At 34.3% G+C, this 22,117-nt stretch overlaps 1 protein-coding gene across 2 annotated transcripts in view; it reads right to left on the bottom strand.

Annotated features, from left to right (window-relative positions):
* Positions 1-2,429: 2,429 nt before the first annotated feature.
* DCN (decorin) overlaps positions 2,430-22,117 on the bottom strand; it is a 35,534-nt gene continuing 15,846 nt past the window's right edge. For both annotated transcript variants that reach the window (XM_082419052.1, XM_082419053.1), the window contains exons 4-8: positions 16,965-17,178; positions 16,040-16,153; positions 11,641-11,734; positions 8,167-8,305; positions 2,430-2,702 (exon numbers count right to left, since the gene is read on the bottom strand). In XM_082419052.1, the coding sequence (XP_082275178.1) occupies positions 2,508-2,702; positions 8,167-8,305; positions 11,641-11,734; positions 16,040-16,153; positions 16,965-17,178 (756 nt within the window). In that variant the 3' untranslated portion in view covers positions 2,430-2,507. The remainder of the gene's footprint in view (positions 2,703-8,166; positions 8,306-11,640; positions 11,735-16,039; positions 16,154-16,964; positions 17,179-22,117) is intronic.

Genomic DNA, 22,117 nt, shown 5'->3' with positions numbered 1-22,117 from the left:
GCTTCTCACTGCGGTGGCTTCTCTTGTTGCAGAGCTCGGGTTCTAGGCACGCGGCTCAGTAGTTGTGGTACGTGGGCTTCAGTAGTTGTGGCTCACGGGCTCTAGAGCGCAGGCTCAGTAGCTGTCGTGCACGGGCTTAGTTGCTCCGCGGTATGTGGGATCTTCCCGGACCAGGGCTCGAACCCGTGTCCCCTGCATTGGCAGGCGGATTCTTAACCACTGCGCCACCAGGGAAGCCCTCTTATGATTCTCATAATTATCCAAATATTATTTTGGTTTTCTGCCAAATTTATGTACAATACATAATTGACTGTGTGCATCTTCTGTTTACTCTTCGATTTTTAATACTAACCATATTTCTTTCAATAAGTAAACTCTGCTTTAGTCAGAGCCATTATAAAAACAGTCTGCTGTTTCATAATGGAAAACCAGATTTAGCTAATCATTTGACAAAGTTTCATCAAATATTTTTGTATTTATTAGCATCTCTGATCAATGCAGAAAAGTCTAAAATAATTGGGGTCATAAAAAGTGCCTGGGATGACAAAGGATGTAAATGTGATGCTTAGCTGAGGCTGGTAGAATTTGTTCAATCATCCTACGGATACTGTTATAGTGTTTGGGCTAGTTATTCTTTGAGTGTCCTGACCAGATCCATTCCCCTCCCTTCTCTGCTCGGCCCCAGGAGGAGGCTTAATCTTCCTGGTTTTCTTGATGGTTATCTTCCCTTTAGGTTTGATCAGTGAAAGGATGTGAAGCAGGAGGAAAGAAAGGTTGATACCCTGCTTAAGTACTTCACCTCTGGTGGATGTTGCAATCCTTCCAGGGACATGGCTGCTTGGGCATGGAAACCTTCCATGGGTGTCCTCTCACTTAGCTCCAGAAACTCAGTTTCTTCTGCTGTCCATTTAGCCACGTGTGAGAATGCCCCTCCTCCATTGCCCATTCCTAGGTGCCTCACCATCCCTAATTTCATGCCATAAACTCTGCACACACTCTAAAATAGTCCCTTCATTAAATTACCCTCTTTTAAATTCTCTGGGGTAAATTCTGTTTTCTACCAGACCCTGACTTGTACAAAGGTTAAAAGAGAAAGCTCTATCGCCAGGTATTTAACTATCGGAAAGTTATTAAACTTCTCCTAACTTCAGTTTACTTTTCTACAAAATGTGAATAACAACAGTATTTACTCATTTACTCTATAGGGTTGTGAAATTTGTATGTAATGATGAGAGAGAATCTCATGACTTTTCCTGAAATTTTGTGTTAATATGCTTTTGTGTGTCGGTAAATGATGGAGGAGATTCATATTTTGCAACCATACGTGAAGCCAGCCTGAAAATGTAATGAAGGAAGGCAAAGCTGAAAGAATTGCAGAGAAACTCCTCTAGAGGCTCATCTAATAGCAGGACTGTTTTGTATTTCCCTTTATCGTTACCAGTTTGGATCTGGGTCTCAGTATTTACAATCAGAAAACACCCAAGGTTATAAAAGAAATAAACTGTTTTCTCATGTTTACTTATTAGATGGTGATAGCATAAATGTATTTTTTGATAAATATTTACTCTTGGTAAATCAGCCCATTCCCCAGTCTTGTTGAATGGTCTGCTTTGATAGCTATTTCTAAATCCTGCAGAAAAAAAAATTTAAAATCGAAGGTTTAACTAAATGCAGGAACTATTTCTAATACATCTAGTAAGTACAGAAATGCTCAGCCTGATTACACACATAATAGTTTTAAAATTGATTTAGTATTTAGTAACTGAAAATATTGGTTTTTTAGACCAATAAGAGAAAGTCAGTTTTGTGCCTTATCAGCTTAATACTGAATATAGATAAAGTGAGTTATAATGTGCAAATGTCAAAGGACAGAGGTAGAATACACACCTAAGAACTTGAAAAGGTGTGCTGTTTTTATCAAGAAAGCAATGTTTACTCCCTTCAGAAAATTGAGGTTAGGGAAGATTTACAATTACGCTTTTATACAATAGTAATTTAAAATGTACTTGTGAATTTATTTTTTTCAAAATAATGACATTAGCAAAAATTTTACATAGCCTGTATTGAATTTATACACTCAAATGAGGCTTCATCAGTAATAATGGGGATGAATACATTATTGCTAGACTATGTCAAAGGCGCTAACCCCCCTATGAGTTACAGAAGATTGATACCATTTTTATTTGATTTCTTCTGGAAATTAAAAGCTCTACTAAATTGTTTACTCCAAATTTTACATTTAGTGAAATAAGAATATCTGCAATAGCTCAGTTAACATCAATAATAAACTTCAAAAAAGGATTCTGAAAATGGCAGGCAAAATTTTTTTTTTTATTGTAGGCAATTATTTAAACTGCATATTTGGCTTTACGCATAATAAGTCATGTGGGAAAAACATCCACATTGCAGTTAGGTTTCCAGTATCTAGCTTTCTTTTTTTTTTTTTTTTTGAGCAGTGACGTTAACGGGATTTTGCCAGGTTATAAAAACGAGGGCTTTCTTGGGAGCTACTTGTAGTTTCCGAGCTGAATGGCAGAGCGCACATAGACACATCGGAAGGTGGATGGCTGGATCTCCCAGTACTGGACTGGGTTGCTGAAAAGGCTCACCCCAGAATAAGAAGCCTTTTTGGTGTTGTATCCAGGTGGGCAGAAGTCGTTAGGGCCGATTGCAGAGATGTTGTTGTTGTGAAGGTAGACAACCTACAACCCAAAATAATGGCACATGGTTATTTTCCTCTAAATATATTGAGACCATACAAATATATACTTTATTCATTTTTAGTACACTCATCCTTCAGTTTAAATACCTTAATACTTCTCAAACCAAACTTTTGATTTCTTTCTCTCTTTTTAATCTGCTTTTCCCTCCCTTAGTCTTCCTCATCTCAGTATATGGCATTTCAGTCTTTCCAGATGACTCAGGCTAAAAACATTGACATTATCTCTGACTCTCCCTGTCTCTTATACTCTCTGCCCAACCATCAATAAATCCCACTAGTGCAACCTTCAAAATGCACATATAATCCAGTTCTGCCCCATATCTACTCCTACAGTCTTATCCAAAGCCACCATTATTTCCTTCTGGATTATTGAAGTTGCCCTGATTGTTCTTCCTGCTTCCTCTTTTGCCTTCTTGAAATCTGTTCTTTCTTTCTTTCCCTTTTTCTCCCTTCCTTCCTTCCTTCCTGCGTCCCTTCCTTCCTTCCTTCCTTCCTTTCACCAATTATTTTAAAAAGTAAGCAAGTTATATCATCTTTGCCTCAATACCCCAGCAGCTTCCCATCTTATGCAGAGTAAAATCCAAAGTTCTCACAGTGGCTGACAAATCCTACATGATCTGGCATCCTTCTACTCCGAGCTCATCTCTCCTTACTGTTCAATCCAACCGCCCTAACCTACTTGTTTCTCTTCTCTAGAGGATGGTCCCTCCTCAGGTTGACACACACTGTTTCCTCCTTCTGGCATAAACTTCTCCAAGATATCTGCAAGTCTTACTGACTCATGTAATTCATTTATCCTTACCAAAGAAGTCTTTCTTGACTATCCCATTCTGCCATATTCTGTTCCAATTATATTTATTTATTTTTATTTAGCGCAATGATCACTATATAACATATTATATATATATTTGCTTTTTGTCTGTTTTCCTCCTCTAGAATAAAAGCTCTATGAGGTAGGAAACCTGTTCAGTTTTGTTCGTGACTGTATCTCCAGTATCTACTAGAACAGATTAGGTATTCAACAAATATATGTTGAATGAATAAATGAATGAATTCATGGTTATTTCATAAATTGTGTCTACATGGAACATTATGTTTTCAGGGCAAAGATAAAATGATAGACCTTTTAATGAATTATATAAAATAAGGAAGTAATATATAGTGAAGTAAGAGAGGGTATAGAGTATTAGAATCAAAATTAAAAATCACAAACTCTAAGAAATACTTGAATGTCACTGCATTTGGAGTATACAGACCTAGAAATTTTTAACAAAAATGTATTCTATGTTACAAATTCGGCTCAATGAATATAATGTTATAGTTCATCAGAAATTTTTTCTGAAATATATTTTATGGTTATGTTTAAGATAATGGTAATTTGTTCATAGATCTTCTTAGGGAAATTAATATCAGACTTAAAAAGAATTATAGAAATGAGTTTTTATTCCCATTATTTATATGTGACTTCTGAAGAATAAGAAGTGAATTGATCATAAAACCAAGGCTAAAATATAATGCTAAGGCAATAATTTCTAAAGCAAGCTATAAAACCTATGAGGTACTCCCTTAAAATAATTGACTTGAAATATTGTTCCACCTACCAGCACACTTGCACTCATATGCTGGTGAAAAGGGTTTTGATTAAGAAAGGGTTTAGAAGGAGAACAATAGATGTATTACAAAAACAGAAACAAGGAATATTAAAATCAAAACAGTATCTGTGAGGTTCGTGTGTGTTTGTGTGTGTGTGTGTGTGTGTGTGTGTGTGATTCTCAAACTTTGAAAATTTCTTGTCATTGACCATTCTCCATTTCTTAGAAGTGATTAACAAGAAAGGAGAGAGGTGTTTGGTGAGATTTTATGGCTAATAGTGAAAATGAGAGAAGGAAATATCAAGACATAAAGAAAGTATTAGTCTGTGTAAAAAGGAAAGTAAATTTCCAACCTGTTCTATGAGGTCAATATTTTCTTAAAGCCAAACAAAAATCATCACAAAAAAGAAAACTACTGGGCTTCCCTGGTGGCGCAGTGGTTGAGAATCTGCCTGCCAATGCAGGGGACACGGGTTCGAGCCCTGGTCTGGGAAGATCCCACATGCCACGGAGCAACTGGGCCCGTGAGCCACAATTGCTGAGCCTGCGCGTCTGGAGCCTGTGCTCCGCAACAGGAGAGGCCGCGATGGTGAGAGGCCCGCGCACCGCGATGAAGAGTGGTCCCCACTTGCCGCAACTGGAGAAAGCCCTCGCACAGAAACGAAGACTCAACACAGTCATAAATAAATAAATAAAAATTTAAAATTAAAAAAAAAAAAAAACGTTTAAAAAAAAAAGAAAACTACAATCAAATATCTCATATATAGACAAAAAATTAACAAAATTTTAGGAAACTGTATCTCACAACATTATAAAAGGACTATTCACCATGGCCAAGACCAAGCATGATTTATCTCAAGGGTGTAAAACTTATTTAACTGGAAATCAATTAATTTAATAGAGCATATTAAAGGAATAAAGGACAAAATCACATGATCATCTCAATAGAAAAGAGAAAGCATTTGAAAAAACGCTTTCATGATAAAAATTTTCAGTAAACTAGAAATCAAAGGGAACTTTTTTAACTTGATAAAGAGCATCTACAAAAGACCTATAGCTAGCATCATGCTGAATGGCAAAAGGTTGATTGCCCTTTTAAACTAGGGACCAGGCAAAGATGTCTAATTTTATCACTTCTATTCAACATTGTACTGGAGATGCTAGCCAATGCAATGAAGTAAGGAAAAGAAATTAAAGGAATTCAGATAAAAAAGAATACTTAAAATTCTCTTTATTTACAAATTACATGATCCTGAATGTAGAATATCCAAAGGAATGCACAAAAAACTATTGCAACTAAAAACAATTTCAGCACAGCACTAGGGTAGAAGAAAGATACACAAAAATCAACTGAATTTCTATAAACTAACAACAAAAAATTCAAAAATAAAATTAAGGTAAACAACTCATTCACAACAGCATCAAAAATAATACAAAATTTAGGAACAAACTTAATAAAAAAATGTAAAACTTGCACACTAAAAATGCCAAAATATTGCTGTGAGAAAATAAAGACAAAATAGAGAGATATCCCATGTTTGTGCATTGGAAGACTCAATGTTATTACAAGGAAAATTCTCTCCTCTTGATCTATAGATTCAACACAATTCCTATCAAAGCCCTAGCAATCTATCTGAGAAGAAATGAACAAGTTGGTTCTAAAATTTGAATGGAATGCAAAGAAACAAGAATAGCCAAAATTTTGAAAAATAAGAACAACATTAGAGGGCCTTCATTTCTAATTTCTAAACATAATCAAAACATACAGTTATCAAAAGGTATAGTACTAGCAAACAAAATGTGGTATATCCATACAATGAAATGCAATTCATCAATAAAAATGAATGAATTACTGACACACGCTACGATATGGGTGACCTAAAATTACTATGATAAGTGAAAGAAGCCAGCCACAAAAGCCACACATTGTATGATTACATTTATATGAAATGTCTAGAAAAGGCAAATCCATAGAGACAGAAAGTAGAGTAATGGTTCCCTGTGGGTGGGGATGAGATTAAGAACAACTAGAAATATATAAAAGGGATATTTTGGAGGTAATCAAAATGTTCTAAAACTGGATTGTGGTGATGGTTGAATAATTACATGATTTTGCTAAAAATAATGGGACTATATAGATATAGAAAAGAAACTAGAGTAGGTGAAACCCTACTCTAGATATAGAAAAGAAAGTAGAGTAGGTAAAACCCCTGGGACCCTCTAGAAATGCAGGTAAAATGGGTACGTGGATGCCAATTAGAGATGGAAAACCAAGAGTGAGGTCCTTCTGAATGTGGGGCTCTGTGTGAATGTCCATGAGATTTGCTGATATTCAACAAAGATTTCAAAATGGCATGTTTTAGAATTTTTTGTCTGTGACCCACAATAAGACACACACTATATATTGAGCTTTAGTATATATGGATCTATGCATATGAAACAAAAATTTTATAAAATACTTACCATTACAGTGATATTTTCTATTCTATTCAACTTATTCCATCCCATCCCATGGGATGTTCCAAATGAAACTATTAAACTGATTTTATGAACTCAGTAATATGTCCAGACTAAAATTTGAAAAACAGTAATCAAGAAGATGAAAATTATTATTCTGAGATCTAAAAAACCCCAAACCAACCAAACAAAAAAGCCCACCACCAACAAAAACCTTAATAATGACAACGTTAGCTATTTTTATTAGGTCTTCCAAGCATCTTGGTTTTACTTGTGGCTCCAAGCTATGCTTACTCACCACTCTACCACCACCAAAGACCCACTGAAAATGAATCAGCATGAAATAAAACGTCTTTAATTTCATCTTCATATGTAGAATTCTTACACTTTACTGAAAGCTAGCTAATGTAAATTGTGATATGTAAACTTAATTTGGAGTTTTTGGCATAACTCAATAAAATAAAAGAGATCAGAAATTTATTGACACTGTTGACGGCAGAGTAAAGGATAAACCCATTTTGAACCCCAAACAAAGAAGTTGAGATACTAGATTACCAAAAGGTCAACTTTATAAGACGGTTTTATCTGTAAAAGAGTGTCAGTTTAAGACACAGTTTCTGAATCACCATGATTTAACTAAGTACCTACTGAAATTTCTGAAAGATACAATTTAAATACAATCTTTAAAAAAACTGAAAAATTAGAATATACAAATATGTAAAATCTGTCGATGACCACATTATTTATTTTTTAAAAATATATAATTTAAACAATGTGTTTGTTTAATTTCCTCAAGGTAACAATGGAAATCTTATATTGTTATATATGAAATTACTATGATTATTTAAGGTAATAAGCACACTTTACATTTATAAATTTATGGACTGTAAAGCTATATTACCATAGTGGGCCACTGAACCATATCTTCTTATCTTTAAGAATACACTATAACTTGATAATTTATATAAAGTTAATTCAGTCAGTCACACTACTATCAATAGCTAAACACTGTCTTTTGACCTATATGACATCTGCTGAAGCTAAAAGTTAAAACTACTATTTTATTCCATATCTATGCACAACAGATGATACCATCTTTTCCAACAAGTATGTATTTGTTACACTGATCTGTGACTTTAAACTACCCTGCTTCATAAAAAAAATATTACATTCTGGAAGCAAGCATTATAGTAAGTTCAAGGCAGTAGTCCTAATTTTAAAAAAGTAATACTAATTTAAACCTATAGATTTCACAAAACCAGAATGAATATGTAGAAACATTAAAAATATCTCTGCAGAAGAATTTCTAAGCAGAACTTCCTGCCTCCTAGCATCCCAGTAGGGAGGATTTGCTCCCTAGATATCCCTCACAATCCCTTAGTGGCATTGCATTACCTGGATGTACTTATGATCCGCCAGCCCATCAGGCACTTTGATAAGCTTGTTGTTGTTCAAATGAAGTTCCCTCAAATGAGGAGTGTTGGCCAGAGAGTCATTGTCGACAGCAGAGATGCTGTTGAAACTCAGTCCCAACCTGCAACAGAAAACAGAAATGAATGGATACACTACATGTGGATGCCTTCTTACAGGCACTGTGTGATTAATCAAGTCAATAGGAAAAGAATTTTGTTTTGTTTTGTTTTTGTATTTACTGTTACCTCTGCCTAATGCGATTTTTCCAAACTTTCTGAGTTGGATAGAGCCCATTTGTTCTTAAGGTTTCAGCTCAGACTTACCCTCTTTAAAACTCCTCTGACAGCACCAGACTGGATACGGTGTACCCCTAGTGAATGCTCATATAGCATCCTGTTATCACCCTCTTGTAAAACTCTAGGGACTGTGTACTTGTGTGTCTTGCCTTGAGAAAAGTGACTGTCTTGTGGTATATCCAGTACTAACACAGAGCTTGATATGATCAATGAATAACTGCTGAATTGACTGTATAATGAATACAGTGAATTCATTTGAGAGAAAAATGAAAGGAACATTATCATTTCCTGCACTTTGTAAACCAAGCAATTGTATATTTATTATGCAAATTTATTTGTTGTAAATAAAAAGTGAAAGGTTCTAATAAGTCAATAAACCTACCTGCAACAAAGGTTAACAGAATTAGCATTTTACATTTGTTTGAGTTTATCAGTGACCATCTGTTAACTGTCAGAATATGCCTGGTGCCAACATTCTTGGCCTCCTGACACTGATCTCTGAGCTATGGCCTCTAGAGCCCTGATCTCTGACTCTGATCTTGGCCCCTCTGACATTTCTTATACAATGCCACTCAAGGTTTTGGGTTGTATTTTTTTTTAATTAGATGTTTAACAAGTGAGAGTCTGCAGCTGTGATGTCCCCTCACAGTAAATGGGATTCAAAAGTCAGGAGAAGTTGACTTGAAGACAAAACTTGTGTACCCAACGTTCTAGGAATAAATCTCTGTCAGAACCAGGGTTCTGTCAATCCAAAAGGGCAGAGAGAGATGAGGCAACAAGGTTGTGGAAGAGAACCAGAAAGCTCCAAGGAAGAGAAAGGGGAAGAATCTATTGGATTCCTTCAATTTAGTGAAAAAGACTTGGGCCCTTTTTGTAGGATGATTCCTGCTTGCTTTCAGCTAGTTGAGATCTTTGAGCCCTTTTGGGATTTAGATGTTGGTTTAGGTAACCAAAGTCTTCCAATTTTAATCATGACTTGGTATTTGAAATAACTGAGATTAAAGTGTACTGATTTTAGGCTATTAATAGCACAGTTGGTTCGTCTTACCTATTGATTATCAACCTGGCATCTTGTCTCATAATATTTTGTTTTTTCCCAGTCTTAAACTTTCATCTCTTGTTTCTGGTCTTTCCTTTTCTATTTCAGAATCATGTCTATTTCTTATAGCACTCTAAATCCCATATCCAATTTGGGCTAATACATTTCTTAGAGTATAATAATCTTAATTATCTATTGAAGGAAACTACATTTTCAATGATTAATTTATATTCACTTATCAAATGTTTTTGAGAACCTATTATGTTAAAGACTTTTATCCCAGGCTTGTGAGGGCAGAGGAGACATGGCTCAAAAACCACCATGATTCTTTCCATCGAAGAATATTCCACCTATTAGGGGAGATGATGATCTATATGCTTAATAAGAAAAGGGAAGTTTGCCTGATTAAAACACTTTATTTTTTTTGCAGAGGGACATACAGTATTTTCTCTTCACTTGTTCCTAGTAACTAATCGGAATATTTGTGCTGCAACAATGTTCTTTTTTCTCCTTTCCTCAGTTTTGATTTTCAGCACCAAAATACCCTTCATGTTCCAAAATCAGTGAGGAGCAAACAACATAAGGATTTGATGGTTTAATAGATGGATTTTTCTGGACTTGATTCCAAAGAGAAATGTATTTAATCAATTCAAGAGTTGGGAAAGTTTGTTGGCCAATGAGGTATTTTCCTCTGATTTAATGAATGGAATTCAAAATCCATTTAAACAGAAATCTTCATTTCTATTGACCTTTTCAAAGTTTATTAGCTCTTTATACTTCTATACTTCTCTTTGATACAAAGCATATGATTTTATATTAAAGAGAGGAAACTCAAAATCTCCATACTACTTTCAGTACAAAATAAACTTACTTTTCTAAAATGGCACAAATATTACGACTGATTTACCATATTTAGAATTTTATACTATGGTCAATCCCAACTGCTACTTCTACTCCTCCTCTTCCTCCTCCTCCTAATAATAATCCAATAATAATAGCTGTCCAAAAGACAGTTCTACACAATAAGCAATGCAACTTATCTTCCTACATTTTTCTCCAGCTAGAGAGACCTAATCAACATAGAAAGGTAGGTAATGCATAACAGTATTTTGAAAAATATCTTCTTCATTAGAGAGTGTAATTAAAATAGCTTTAGATAAAGGATTTCTTATCATTTGAGACACCAGGGTTATATATTGCAGCTATAGTCACATGCATATGACACCTTCAGGCCTCACCTCCACTGGGTCACTGGGGGATACCCACAGAAATGGGAAAAACTGCATTATATATCCATCTGCTCTTAGGTATTTCTCAGAGACAAATGATATGCTTTATATTTATTTGTCCACTATGAAATTTATATGTAAAAAAAAGGAGTGAGCCAATTTGGTACAACCCTGTGCTTCTCTGTAAGAACATTCAGCAGTATGTGTGGATCAAGAGCAGGGTGTCCCTTGAAGACAGCTGAAAGTGTCTGCCAGCACTCTTTTTTTATTGCTTCACCACATTGCAAATACAGAAAGACTGAAGTTAGGTTAGAAAGCAGGATGGGCACTAGTGATCATCTATAAGGAAAACAAAAAAAATTAAGAAGGCTCAGAAAAAATGTTTTTCAGAGTACATCAAATGTCCAGAGACATTTTAAACTCTTTAGAGGATAGGAATTAGAGAATCTCATGATAACTATTCTGTACTGTAGTGTGAGATGCCCAATATTCCCATGTCTGGTAGCTTTCATTTTAATACATTTTCAAATTCTGGATACTATGTTATAATTTACTTAGCCTTCTGTTTCATACAATCAAGTTAGAACAGATTGAATGAATATACTGATTTAATCAAATATCTTGTACATATGATATATCTAAATTAATCTAAAAATAATATGGTATTCATAAAAAATAAGGGTGATTTTGGTGGGGTTATGATAAGAACACTATTTCATTAGTTTTTTTTAATATTAATAATTGGGCAAGCTGAAGTTTGAGGTTTGTAGAAACAACAACAAAAAATGTGGTTTAGGCAAAAAAATCAATCATCATGTTTCTAATTCTGAGCATATAGGCACAATATACCTAGCCATTTTACTGATAGAATGTTATGAAAGAATATTATTACTTAGCCAAATTATTCAGTCCTTTCAGGCTAGCTGCATCAACTTTGGCGATTTTGTTGCCATCAAGATGTAATTCAGTAAGGGAAGGAGGAAGACCTGCAATATGGAAATATAAGAAGTTAAATTAGCAGATAAATGTAATTAGAGAATGTACAAAGACTTAATGAGAACATGTGCCATCAATTTTCCAAAAGACATACAGTTTCAAAGGATTTTCTTTGCATCTGATTCATCAGTTTTGCTTTTCATCTTTTTCCTTCATCCCTTTCATACAATAATACATGTTTTGGGAAGTAGTACAAGCCCTTTCTGCTTTTCTCCTAGATTTATTATGACAAAAACATGGACTGGGTTTACCATGTAGTAGATTTTTGTCTTAGCCACTGTCAGGATACAGTTGTAGAACTGAAGAAAAACCCTGAGTCTCATTAGTTTCTTACAGCTTTGTTAATGGGCTAGCACTGCCATTGACAAAGGATAATAACTTTAAAATGAGGAGATGGGCATTTGCACCATAATAAAACAATTATGTATAAGTTCAACCTATAAACAAACTTAACCAGGTATTTTATTAATGAGCATAATTAATAACTAACACTTATATACTGTGCTGGCTTTAGTTGTAATCAAGTTTTCCATAAAAACATCAAATGCCTCTGCAATACAGTGTGTAGCAAGAGCTAAAGCTTACTTGTTCCTTTAAAATCAAGATTGTTTCTTTATACAAGATGAGTACAGAGACCTATAATCAAGTGATCTGCCATATGTGGGGCACCTGGGGAAAAAATTTTAAATCCAAAGTATCCACTAAACCTCTGGATAGTACTTCGTGCATCGCTATGACTTCTAAAAATTTAGTAATGTAAATTTAAAAGTTTAAACCTTTTATTTTCATTTCCTCCTGCCATCTGAGGCTCTATTAGGTTTTTATACAGCTTTTTAAACGGCATATTGTTCCATTTACAAGAACAGCAACAACTACAAAGAAAATAGCAAATTGGTTACATGTAGAACTAACATCTGCTTAGCAGATATTGGGTTGGCCAAAAAGTTCGTTCGGGTTTTTCATAAGCTGTTTCAGGAAAACCCGAACGAACTTTTTGGCCAACCCAATAGTATTGGTTGTTTGTCCATAAAGAATAAAACTGGAAAATCACAGGTTATGTTTGGTCTGAAATTTTCATTGCATCCCACTGAATTCTGTCAAGATTGTCTATTTAATGTAGAAGTTTATTCCATATTTGATTTGAAAATGACTATTAGTTTCTCAATAGTAGTATGATTTATGTGGGAGATACTAAGGAAAGGAACTTCTACTTAATAAATGTCTGTTATGTGCTGAACACTGAGATTAGCATTTTCGTAACTTAGCTCATGTAATTTTTTTCAATGTATAAATTATTTTTCATTAACCTTGTTTCATCGATGAGGAAACAGAGATTCACAATTACCCATTTTGTAGGCTATCTAGCTACTAAATGGGGAAAGTAATATGCTCCCAGATGGCCAAAGAGAGTTAAAATAGCATGCTCTTAAATGAGGGAAATGAAATAACAATGGCATTATTCTTATGAGTAAATGTCAGGAAATCAGTCACTCTTGGAATAAGGGATTTCAACCACTTGAGTCTCCTTAGAATAAATAAACGCGGATTTTAAAAATACTTCTATAAAGAAAGCAAGTGAGTATATAACAAAGCAATGAGTATATGTCCTTTTTTCCCCATCACTATGAAAAGACATTAAAAAAAAATGTAGTGTCTCTGGAACACCAATTATCATCACATCCATCATTCTTACCTTGTTTCTAAGTGTCTTCCCTTTTGGAACATCAGTTTCCAAAAAGAAAAGTTATGGCAAGTTTGACTGTGGAAGGAAATTTTGCAATGGGATGGAGAGAGGCAAATTTATAAAGAATATCATTAGCTTTTGCCACTATAGCATTTAGCCAAAGAATCTATACTCATTACTTTTTTTTTTCTTTTCCTTTTCCATTTTTAAGATAAAATATATTGAGAGCTTACTTTGGACCAAGTACTATATATATATTACAAGTCTTATTTATTGATACATTTATTAATCCTCACAAATATCCTAGAAGATAGGTGTCACTAATACCTTCATTTTATAGGTAACAAAACTGAGGTTTTAGAGATGTGGAATAATTAGCCTGAAGTCATAGAACAGCTAAATGACTGAGTCAGTCCTCTCACCCAGGTTGGTCTAACTCCAGAGTGTGAATTTACAATCTCTCTACTCCTCCATGGACTTTTCATGTCCATCAGTGATGGACATAATATGTGGAAATTAAGACTCTTGGAAAGTGGTGACATCAGGCATAAGGGTCCCAGCCCAGGAAGGTAGACTCATACATGACACAGGCATAAATATTCACAGGAAGAAGGACTTAAGACGGCAGCAGAGTGAAATGGTCAAACACATGAGCTCTGATGTCAGCCCAGCACAACCCAGCTGTGCCACTTCCTAGCTCTAAGGCCTTGGTCACAATTTACTTTATCTCTTTAAGACTTATTTTCCTCATTTATAAGACAGGTGTGATAATATTACTATAAAGGATTGTTTTGAGATTCATATAACAGAAGCCATGAAAAGCATTTGGCACAAGTGCTTAATAAAACTTACTTACTATGATTTTAATATTATTAAGAGTTTAGTAAATAAAAGCAAGCTAGAGAAGATGAGAAAAGAGCACCTAGCATAGGGATAGACACATATAAGAAATCAAGGAAAACTGATCACTAAATGATGAAATGTGTTACTGAGGTATATTTAGGAGATGTAGTTAGAAGGACAGCAAAATCAAAGGTTGTACTTAATGCAAATCATCTGGCAGCATCAAGTAGTGAGAAATACCTGGACTTTAAATTCTAGCTACTTTACTTCACCTCCTACAGCTCTAAGGCTTTAGGCAAAATATATATAGAAAATTATATGTATATGTATATATATAATAAAATATACTATTATAAATATAAATTAAAAATATATTTACAAATATAAAATCCTTGCACTGGGGATTAAAAAATTACTTGTTACATGTAACAAGTCAGAGACTCAACATGAAAGTACTTTGTGAACTATAAATCAATCTCCCTCCATCTATCTATCTATCTATCTATCTATCTATCTATCTATCTATCATCTGCACCAGTAGTTGCTATTAATGGGCATCAAAAACATACTTTGTAGCAAAAAGACTGTGGAGAGGGCAAGGGGTAGTAAGGAACCATTCTATGGACTCCGTACTCTCTAGACTTGAAGTTTCTGTGGAAGCACAGTAAAGGGAAATTGTTTTCTGTGGGCAAGTACCTATATTTTCTACCCAGTTCAAGAACAAGATATCTAAGTTGAGGAAGGGCCAGACTAAGGGGAATATTTGAGAATACAGAGGCAGTTTTGTGAGACTGAAAAACCTGGGACCAGAAAAATGTAAAACTTAGAGAAACTTATTTTTGGTGATTTGATGCCTTTTCTGTCACAAAGATTGGCTTATGTGCCTCTCCTGGCTAAGCCTCAGCATGATGAGCTTACCCCTGTGACTGTATGATGTTTGCTGTTTATTTGCCTGTCTTTGTTCTATGCAATAAGATCCTTGAAGGCAGGTCTACATCCTATTCACTGCCCTGTCTCCAGTGTTTGTACTTTGCCTAGGCAAAAGGAGTGTTTAAAACACTTTTAACGAATAATAGAAGGTAATACTAATCCACTACTTATCTACAGGCCAGATATTTCTCTAATTATTTATTTAGTTTTAAAACAACCCAATGAAGTGGATGTTAATATTATTACCACTTTACAGATTTAAAAAATGTGTCATAGATGTTGAATAACTGGTCCAAGATCGTAGAGCCAATTAGTGACAGTCTGAACTCACGCAAATGAACCCCCAAATCCACACTCTTTACAACACACACCACCACTCTTAAATAAGAATGTGACCACTGTGAGTCCTGTTATTCAGTTAGTAATGACTAGAATGTCCTAAGATGGAAAGGAATTCACTAAGGGATTAGAGACTCAAAGTAAAAATTGGCTCAATATCAGAGGTACTTCCACGTATCATTTTTTTAAACAAAGTACCACTAAAGCACTCTATTTTTTAAATAACTGTACTTTTTTTCTTTGTGATATCACAATTCCATAATATAAAATTATTGTGTGTTAACCTACATTTTACGTTAGATGTAAGAGACTTTATAGGTGAAAGAGTCTAGCCATCTCTACTGTGAGCCTAGAGGGCCCAGTGGTCAGGTAGGTTCAGTAGAAACACTTTGAGGGATAAAGAATGGCCACTTGAGTCACCATTCAAATTTCCAAAACCATTTTTTAGTGTCAAAGCCTTTGGATTTAGATTCAAATTGCTTTGGAGAATTTTTGTCACCTTGAGGGATGGTGGTTATATTGGTGTCAGCAATGCGGATGTAGGAGAGCTTCTTCATTCCCTGGAAGGCTCCGTTTTCAATGCCTGAGCTCTTCAGAGGGTTGGTGCCAAGTTCTACAAATGCAATAAGTGCAAAGCTTTTAGAGGACAATTTGAGGATATTGCAAGTCAGAGTAGTGTCTGTTCAACAAGAAGAAATTTGGGTTAATAACAACTTGCCTGAAAAACAAAAGAGAAATTAAAGGACATGCTTCTCAAAGCGATAGCAAATGGGGTAAAAATTTCCCTTATTAAAACAATCAAAAAACGAACAACAAAAAACCCCAAAGATTTATGAAAAAGCAATAGTAGCAAAAACGATAACAACAAAATTATTTAAGGTCCATACACAGGTCTGCCTAGACGTTAACAAAAGTGTTTACAAATCACACTTATTACAGGACAATTACTTTACTAAGATATATTAAAATGTTGTTAAAATAATTTGAATCTAGGATTTTTTAAGCCAATTATAATATTACAAATATTTTACCGCACATAGAGAAAAGCTTTAGAACACATTTTTTTAAAGCAAGTGATTTATAGATGTTCAGACTAGAACAAATTCCCATAACAGAAAGGTATCCTGCAAATATCTCTAAAAAGCACTACTTAATTCCATCCTGTACCTTGGGCATGCGGCAGCTAGTGTAGCATCGGCCCTAGAGCTTTCTTCCACATTCTCAGATCCTCAAGGACAAGAATAAAAACGTCTTAAGGCACAGATTCAAAATCCCATTTCTCCTGGCCCGGCTACTGTTATTTCTATAGTATTAAGACATGTAAGTTCTGGCTAATTTACCTTCCTGTAGCTAAAGCTTACTTGTAATCTCTTAAGGTGAACCTTGAATCCTGCCTGGTCTTAGAGTTATAAGAATATCTGTACCTACGACAATCAACTGGTTCAATCCAGTGAGCACAGACTTTCGCACTTTGGTGATCTCGTTCTCATGGACACGCAGCTCCTGAAGAGTTTTGGGCATTTTCTCTGGCAATTCCTTCAGTTGATTCTTGGACAGATAAAGTCGTTCCAATTTCACCAAAGGTGCAAATGCCCCAGGGCTGATTTTGCTAATTTTGTTGTTGATAAGAATCAACGTCTGTAGACAGTGAACAAAAGCAACATCTTAATTCCAAAACCTTCCACACATACATATGTATGTAAAGCAAGTGTGTGGTTTATTCGTTCCATTCATGGGACTAGCAGAGAAATCTGCAAAATTAGAAGAAATCAGAAAAAAATTAAACCGATCTGATTCCTTTACTTGAAAACATATGAGGACCTGAACATCAGGAGTAAAGGGGAGAGAAATTTGATAAAATACAGATTATAGATAGATAGATAGAGATATAGATATTTAATTTTTAAACAATAAATACTCCAAAATATTGAAATTACTAGAGTGACCTGAAAAGAATCGTGTGCCACAGGCATCCATTCTCCAGTCAGCTTTTCAACCTAAAAGTCCATCTTCATTGGCTGTTGTCATGGATTCCACTACAAAAGGGTGGTACTAATTTATAATATCACCAACAATACAAGAGAGTAAAATTTTCTTGCAGCCTCACAGAGTTAGCTATAATCGCCTTCCAAAAGTTTGCCAAATTAGCACATTATGTTGTAGCTCATTGCTTTACTTTGCATTTCCTTGTCACTTGAGAGGTTAAATAAATTTCCTTTTTTATTTTGCTACCATTTATTGTTTGGAGGAAATGGATTGCTTGCTCACAAAACTTCGCATTGTTCTTAAGTTTTAATGTATTTTAATAACTGGTTTACAGAATAAAGGTATAGATAATACGATATGCAGAGACAATATATTTTTCTTCTGTTTTTGCCCTTTTTACATATAAGGGTTTTATGTATTCAAATATGTTATTTTGGGGGTAATTTAAAAATGTTTCTGAGTTCCATTCATATAGGAAGTTACTTGTAATCCATTATTGTTATACTATAGATTTTGCTACACCTACTTTTGGACTACCTCATTCTCTTCCAATGATCTATATGTATACAGAACAACACTGATATTATTTTAAGTCAATTTATCAATTAATCCTAAGGAATTTAGGATAATTTTATCAAGGTTTAAGAAACCTGTATTTTCAATTGTAGCACATTTTTAGGAGCATATGAAAATGGAGAGGGGTGAAATAGGAACTAGAGTAATAGAACAGTGAGAGCTTTCTGTCTCAGAAATGCAGGACTACTTTCTGAAGGTAACAGCTGGTTTAATGACCCATGTACATCCTCATATAGTTCACATTATTTGACTAATTAAAACTTATTACAAGTAACATAATCTTTTAACTAATCCTAACAGGTACATTGGTTGATTAAAACAAAATCCTAGGAAATTTCAAAGACTATTACAGAAAGTTCAAAAACCCATGAGGGTTAAAGTCATAGGAAATTGATATTAACAAGCAAAATGTCCAGAAAATCAGTAAAAGCCAGAGCTAGAGGAGAGAAGAGAGCACTTGCATCATTAAAAGGCAGCCACAATGGTGGATGCTTGATTATAAAGGCAAAGGCCATCCTTAATTGCCACCCATGGAAGAAAATTCTGAAAGACTGATACAATTAAATGAATTAAACGTGGTCTGAAAATCTGTCTTATTTTACATTAAATGTTGAAACCTATTATGAAGAATCAACCTGATTCTTGATGTGTTATCTGCAATTTCAGGTATTAAAATATTACTTCTTTTCCTAGATAATAACTAGACAATGTCTCTACTGGTGAGTATGCTGTAGTAATAATAACTGCTGCTAAATTTTGGGGTGGTGTGACATTTGTTCCCAATTATTCAGTAAAGTAGAAACTATAATAACACCTACAGGAGGCTGTTGTTAGGATGAAAAAATGATCATGCATATAGTCTGCTTCTTTGGAAAGCATCTTTCAAATGGCATTGTTGGTTGAAAGGTCTAGTCCAGCAAAAAGCATCTCTACTTTCAGAATAAAATAAATGTGAAAAATGAATCAACCATACAAATTTTGGTCATCATGATGTAAAATGTTAAGATATATATAAATTATAGCTTCATCTAAAACAGATCCATATGTGAAAAAAGGTACTCATGTATATACAGTACTGCTAAAGATGGTTAATGTTAGTTTCATACACAGGGAAATATATTGAAGAAAGCATAGTTATAATATTATAACAGGCAATGGAAAGATGTCAACATGGGAAAAAACTGACTAATTACATTGGCTAATGACAAAACAGAGAAAGAATCAAAGGTGAACCGCAGATATTCTTCAGGAGATCAACTGATGAAAAAAAGAATCACAGGCAGAAATGGATTATCATTAGTTAGGTAAGAGGCCGAGAGAAGTCGAATTGGGAGAGACCTTGTTGCTCAAGGGTCAGGAAATGCCTTGAGTACTATTTAACCTGAAATTGAAGCCCAGGCTCAAAAAATCAGGACTGCCTACTTCTCTGGTAACTAAAGAAAAGTGATCTAGCCTGGTAGGTAGGGGAGAGGTGACGAAAAAAGTGACTGACAATAGAAATAGAGTGGAAGGAGGAGTAAAAGCATTTTTACCACCTTCATCAAAGAAAGTGGTCAAAAGGTATAAACTTACAGTTATAAGACAAATAAGTACTGGGGATGTAATGTACAACATGATGACTATAGTTAACACTGCTGTGTGGTATGCCTGAATATTGCTAAGAGAATAAATCCTAAAAGTTCTTGTCACAAGGAAAACATTTGTTTTTCTTTTTTTTTTTTAATATCTGTATGAGATGATGGATATTAATTAAACTTATTATGGTAATCATTTTGCAATATATGTATGTCAAGTCATTATACTGTACTCCTTGAAGTTATATAGTGCTGTATATCAATTATATTTCAATAAAACTGAAAAAAAATGTTGAAACCCGACTTAATAGTATGTACAATTTTCTCCAAAGCCATTTATGTAGGGCTCACACTGTACCAGGTGTTGTTTAAGGGATTTTATTGTTACTATCATATTTACAGGCAATTTATAAGTGCACAGACTCAAGCCAGACTGTTCCCGAGTTTAGATCTCAAACTCTGGCTCTTATTTGTTGTGTGACAGTAAGCAAGTAACATAACCTCACTGTGCCTGAGTATCCTCATCTGTATTAAAGGTGTTCTCAAGAGTGTCTACCTCATTAGAATAGTTACAAGAATTAAATAAGTTAATGTATACAAGATATTAAGAACAGTGCCTAGTATATAGTAATGGCTAAAGAAGTGTTTGCTATTATTCAATCTTTGACAATTTTTGTTTATTTTTAATTAAAAATTTAAAAAATTTGATTTATTAAGTTTTAATTCAAAGGAAATATATTGACTGTTGATATTATTATACTGAATTTTCCATTACTTTATAGAATAATTATGTATTTTTTTCTGCTATATATAAGTATACAACTACTCTTAAGCAATATATACTGCTCATAGTGAGGCACGGTTGTAAATTAATAAAATTATTGAGAAAAAGGCAACATTTTTCTGTTAAATCCTTTCTATTTTAATCCTTGGTAAATTTTTATTTCTCTCCCTTCTCATTCAAGGGTGGCTTTCCTGGCTGAAATTATGATGTTTATTTGCATAATAACAGGGATAAAAATGATTATGAATGAAAGAGTAAGAGAAAAATAGCTGTTTAACATCCTCTAAATGGTTAGAAGCTGTAATAAACTCAGTCTTCTTCCAGTGTATACTTTAAAGCAGAAAGAAAGAGATTGCCAAGATGATAAGTTGCCTAAAAACATACTTAGCAGAAGATGTGGAAAAGAAAGAACACATTGTTACAAACACCAGATTTAGTGAGAACCAGAAACTAGGTATCTCTTATTTAAGGTATGAGGAGTTTAAACAAATTATTGAGATTATACTTAAACATACAGGAAGTTGGGTATAAGAGAATTTTCCTTCCTTAAAAAAGTAGCTTTAGGCTAAAGTTATGCAAAAAAAAATGAAGCTTTTTAATATTTTAGTTTATTGAAACTAATATATTCATTTTTTATTATCACCTCTTTTAACTTATTCCAAGGATAGTTTAAATACTCACTGACAAACTTTGTTGGTATCTCCATCATCTCACACCCAGTGAGATCATAACATGAAAGCAGAGAGAAGGTGAGTAGGGGCCCATGTCCAGTATCCTATCAGTGGAGAAGGATCCCATTGGTCCAGGGTTCAAGATCTCCAGCACAAGCCTTACCTTCCACTACTTTGGAGCCTGTATCTTTCACTTTAGCCATCTTCTCTTTTTGTTTGCTGCTCATTTTCTTCTGCCTTTCCTTTCCTCTTGCACAGAAAACTCTCTTCTCTTCCCTTCAAAATTCTGCTAATCCTCTATGACCCCTTTGTTCCATATTCTCTCAAAACATTAACTGGGTAACCTGATATAAGAGCATGTCTTTTTCTTCTCTTACTTAGTGCCCAAAATATTCACTACTTATATCGTAATGTGCTTATATTGTTGGATACTTCAGTAATTTGATGATGCCATTTTATTACTTGCTACTATTTTTGTTAACTGTTCCATGGGCAATCTTAAAATCTCAAGGAAAAAATTCTTTGCTTCCTTTTAAAAATCTGGTAAATTTTCTCCTAATGGATAAATGTTTATTGCTTTTCTCATCTTGGCTGTCAGAAAGTTGATAACTAAATCTTGCCTTGATCATGCCATCTCTTTTCTGCTGGAATCCTGACTGGTAGACTGGATGTGTTACATTACAATAGAGTAGAAGTAAGTGAAAAAGCAGAATAAAAACACAGATACAGATAAGGATGCAGCATGCATAATCTTAAATACAAAGCAAAATATATAGCTATATAGACATTTATTTTTTTCTCTTGGTGCCAGTCTTTGAGCCTTTACAAAGCCATTTGCATGTCTTAGAAAATGAATGAAAGAAAACAAAAGAAACAATGAAATAAAATAATACTAAGATCAGTCCATTTTGTGTTTTGTTCCACTATTGAAGTACATTCTAATTGGGAAGATAAAGATTTTTATCGATAAAATGTGTGAGAAGATT

The sequence above is a fragment of the Balaenoptera physalus genome (genome assembly GCF_965194825.1).
Source record: "Balaenoptera physalus genome assembly, chromosome: 13".
NCBI lineage: Eukaryota > Metazoa > Chordata > Mammalia > Artiodactyla > Balaenopteridae > Balaenoptera > Balaenoptera physalus.
The sequence above is the reverse complement of the archived record's forward strand: the minus strand, read 5'-3'. Positions and strand labels throughout refer to the sequence as shown.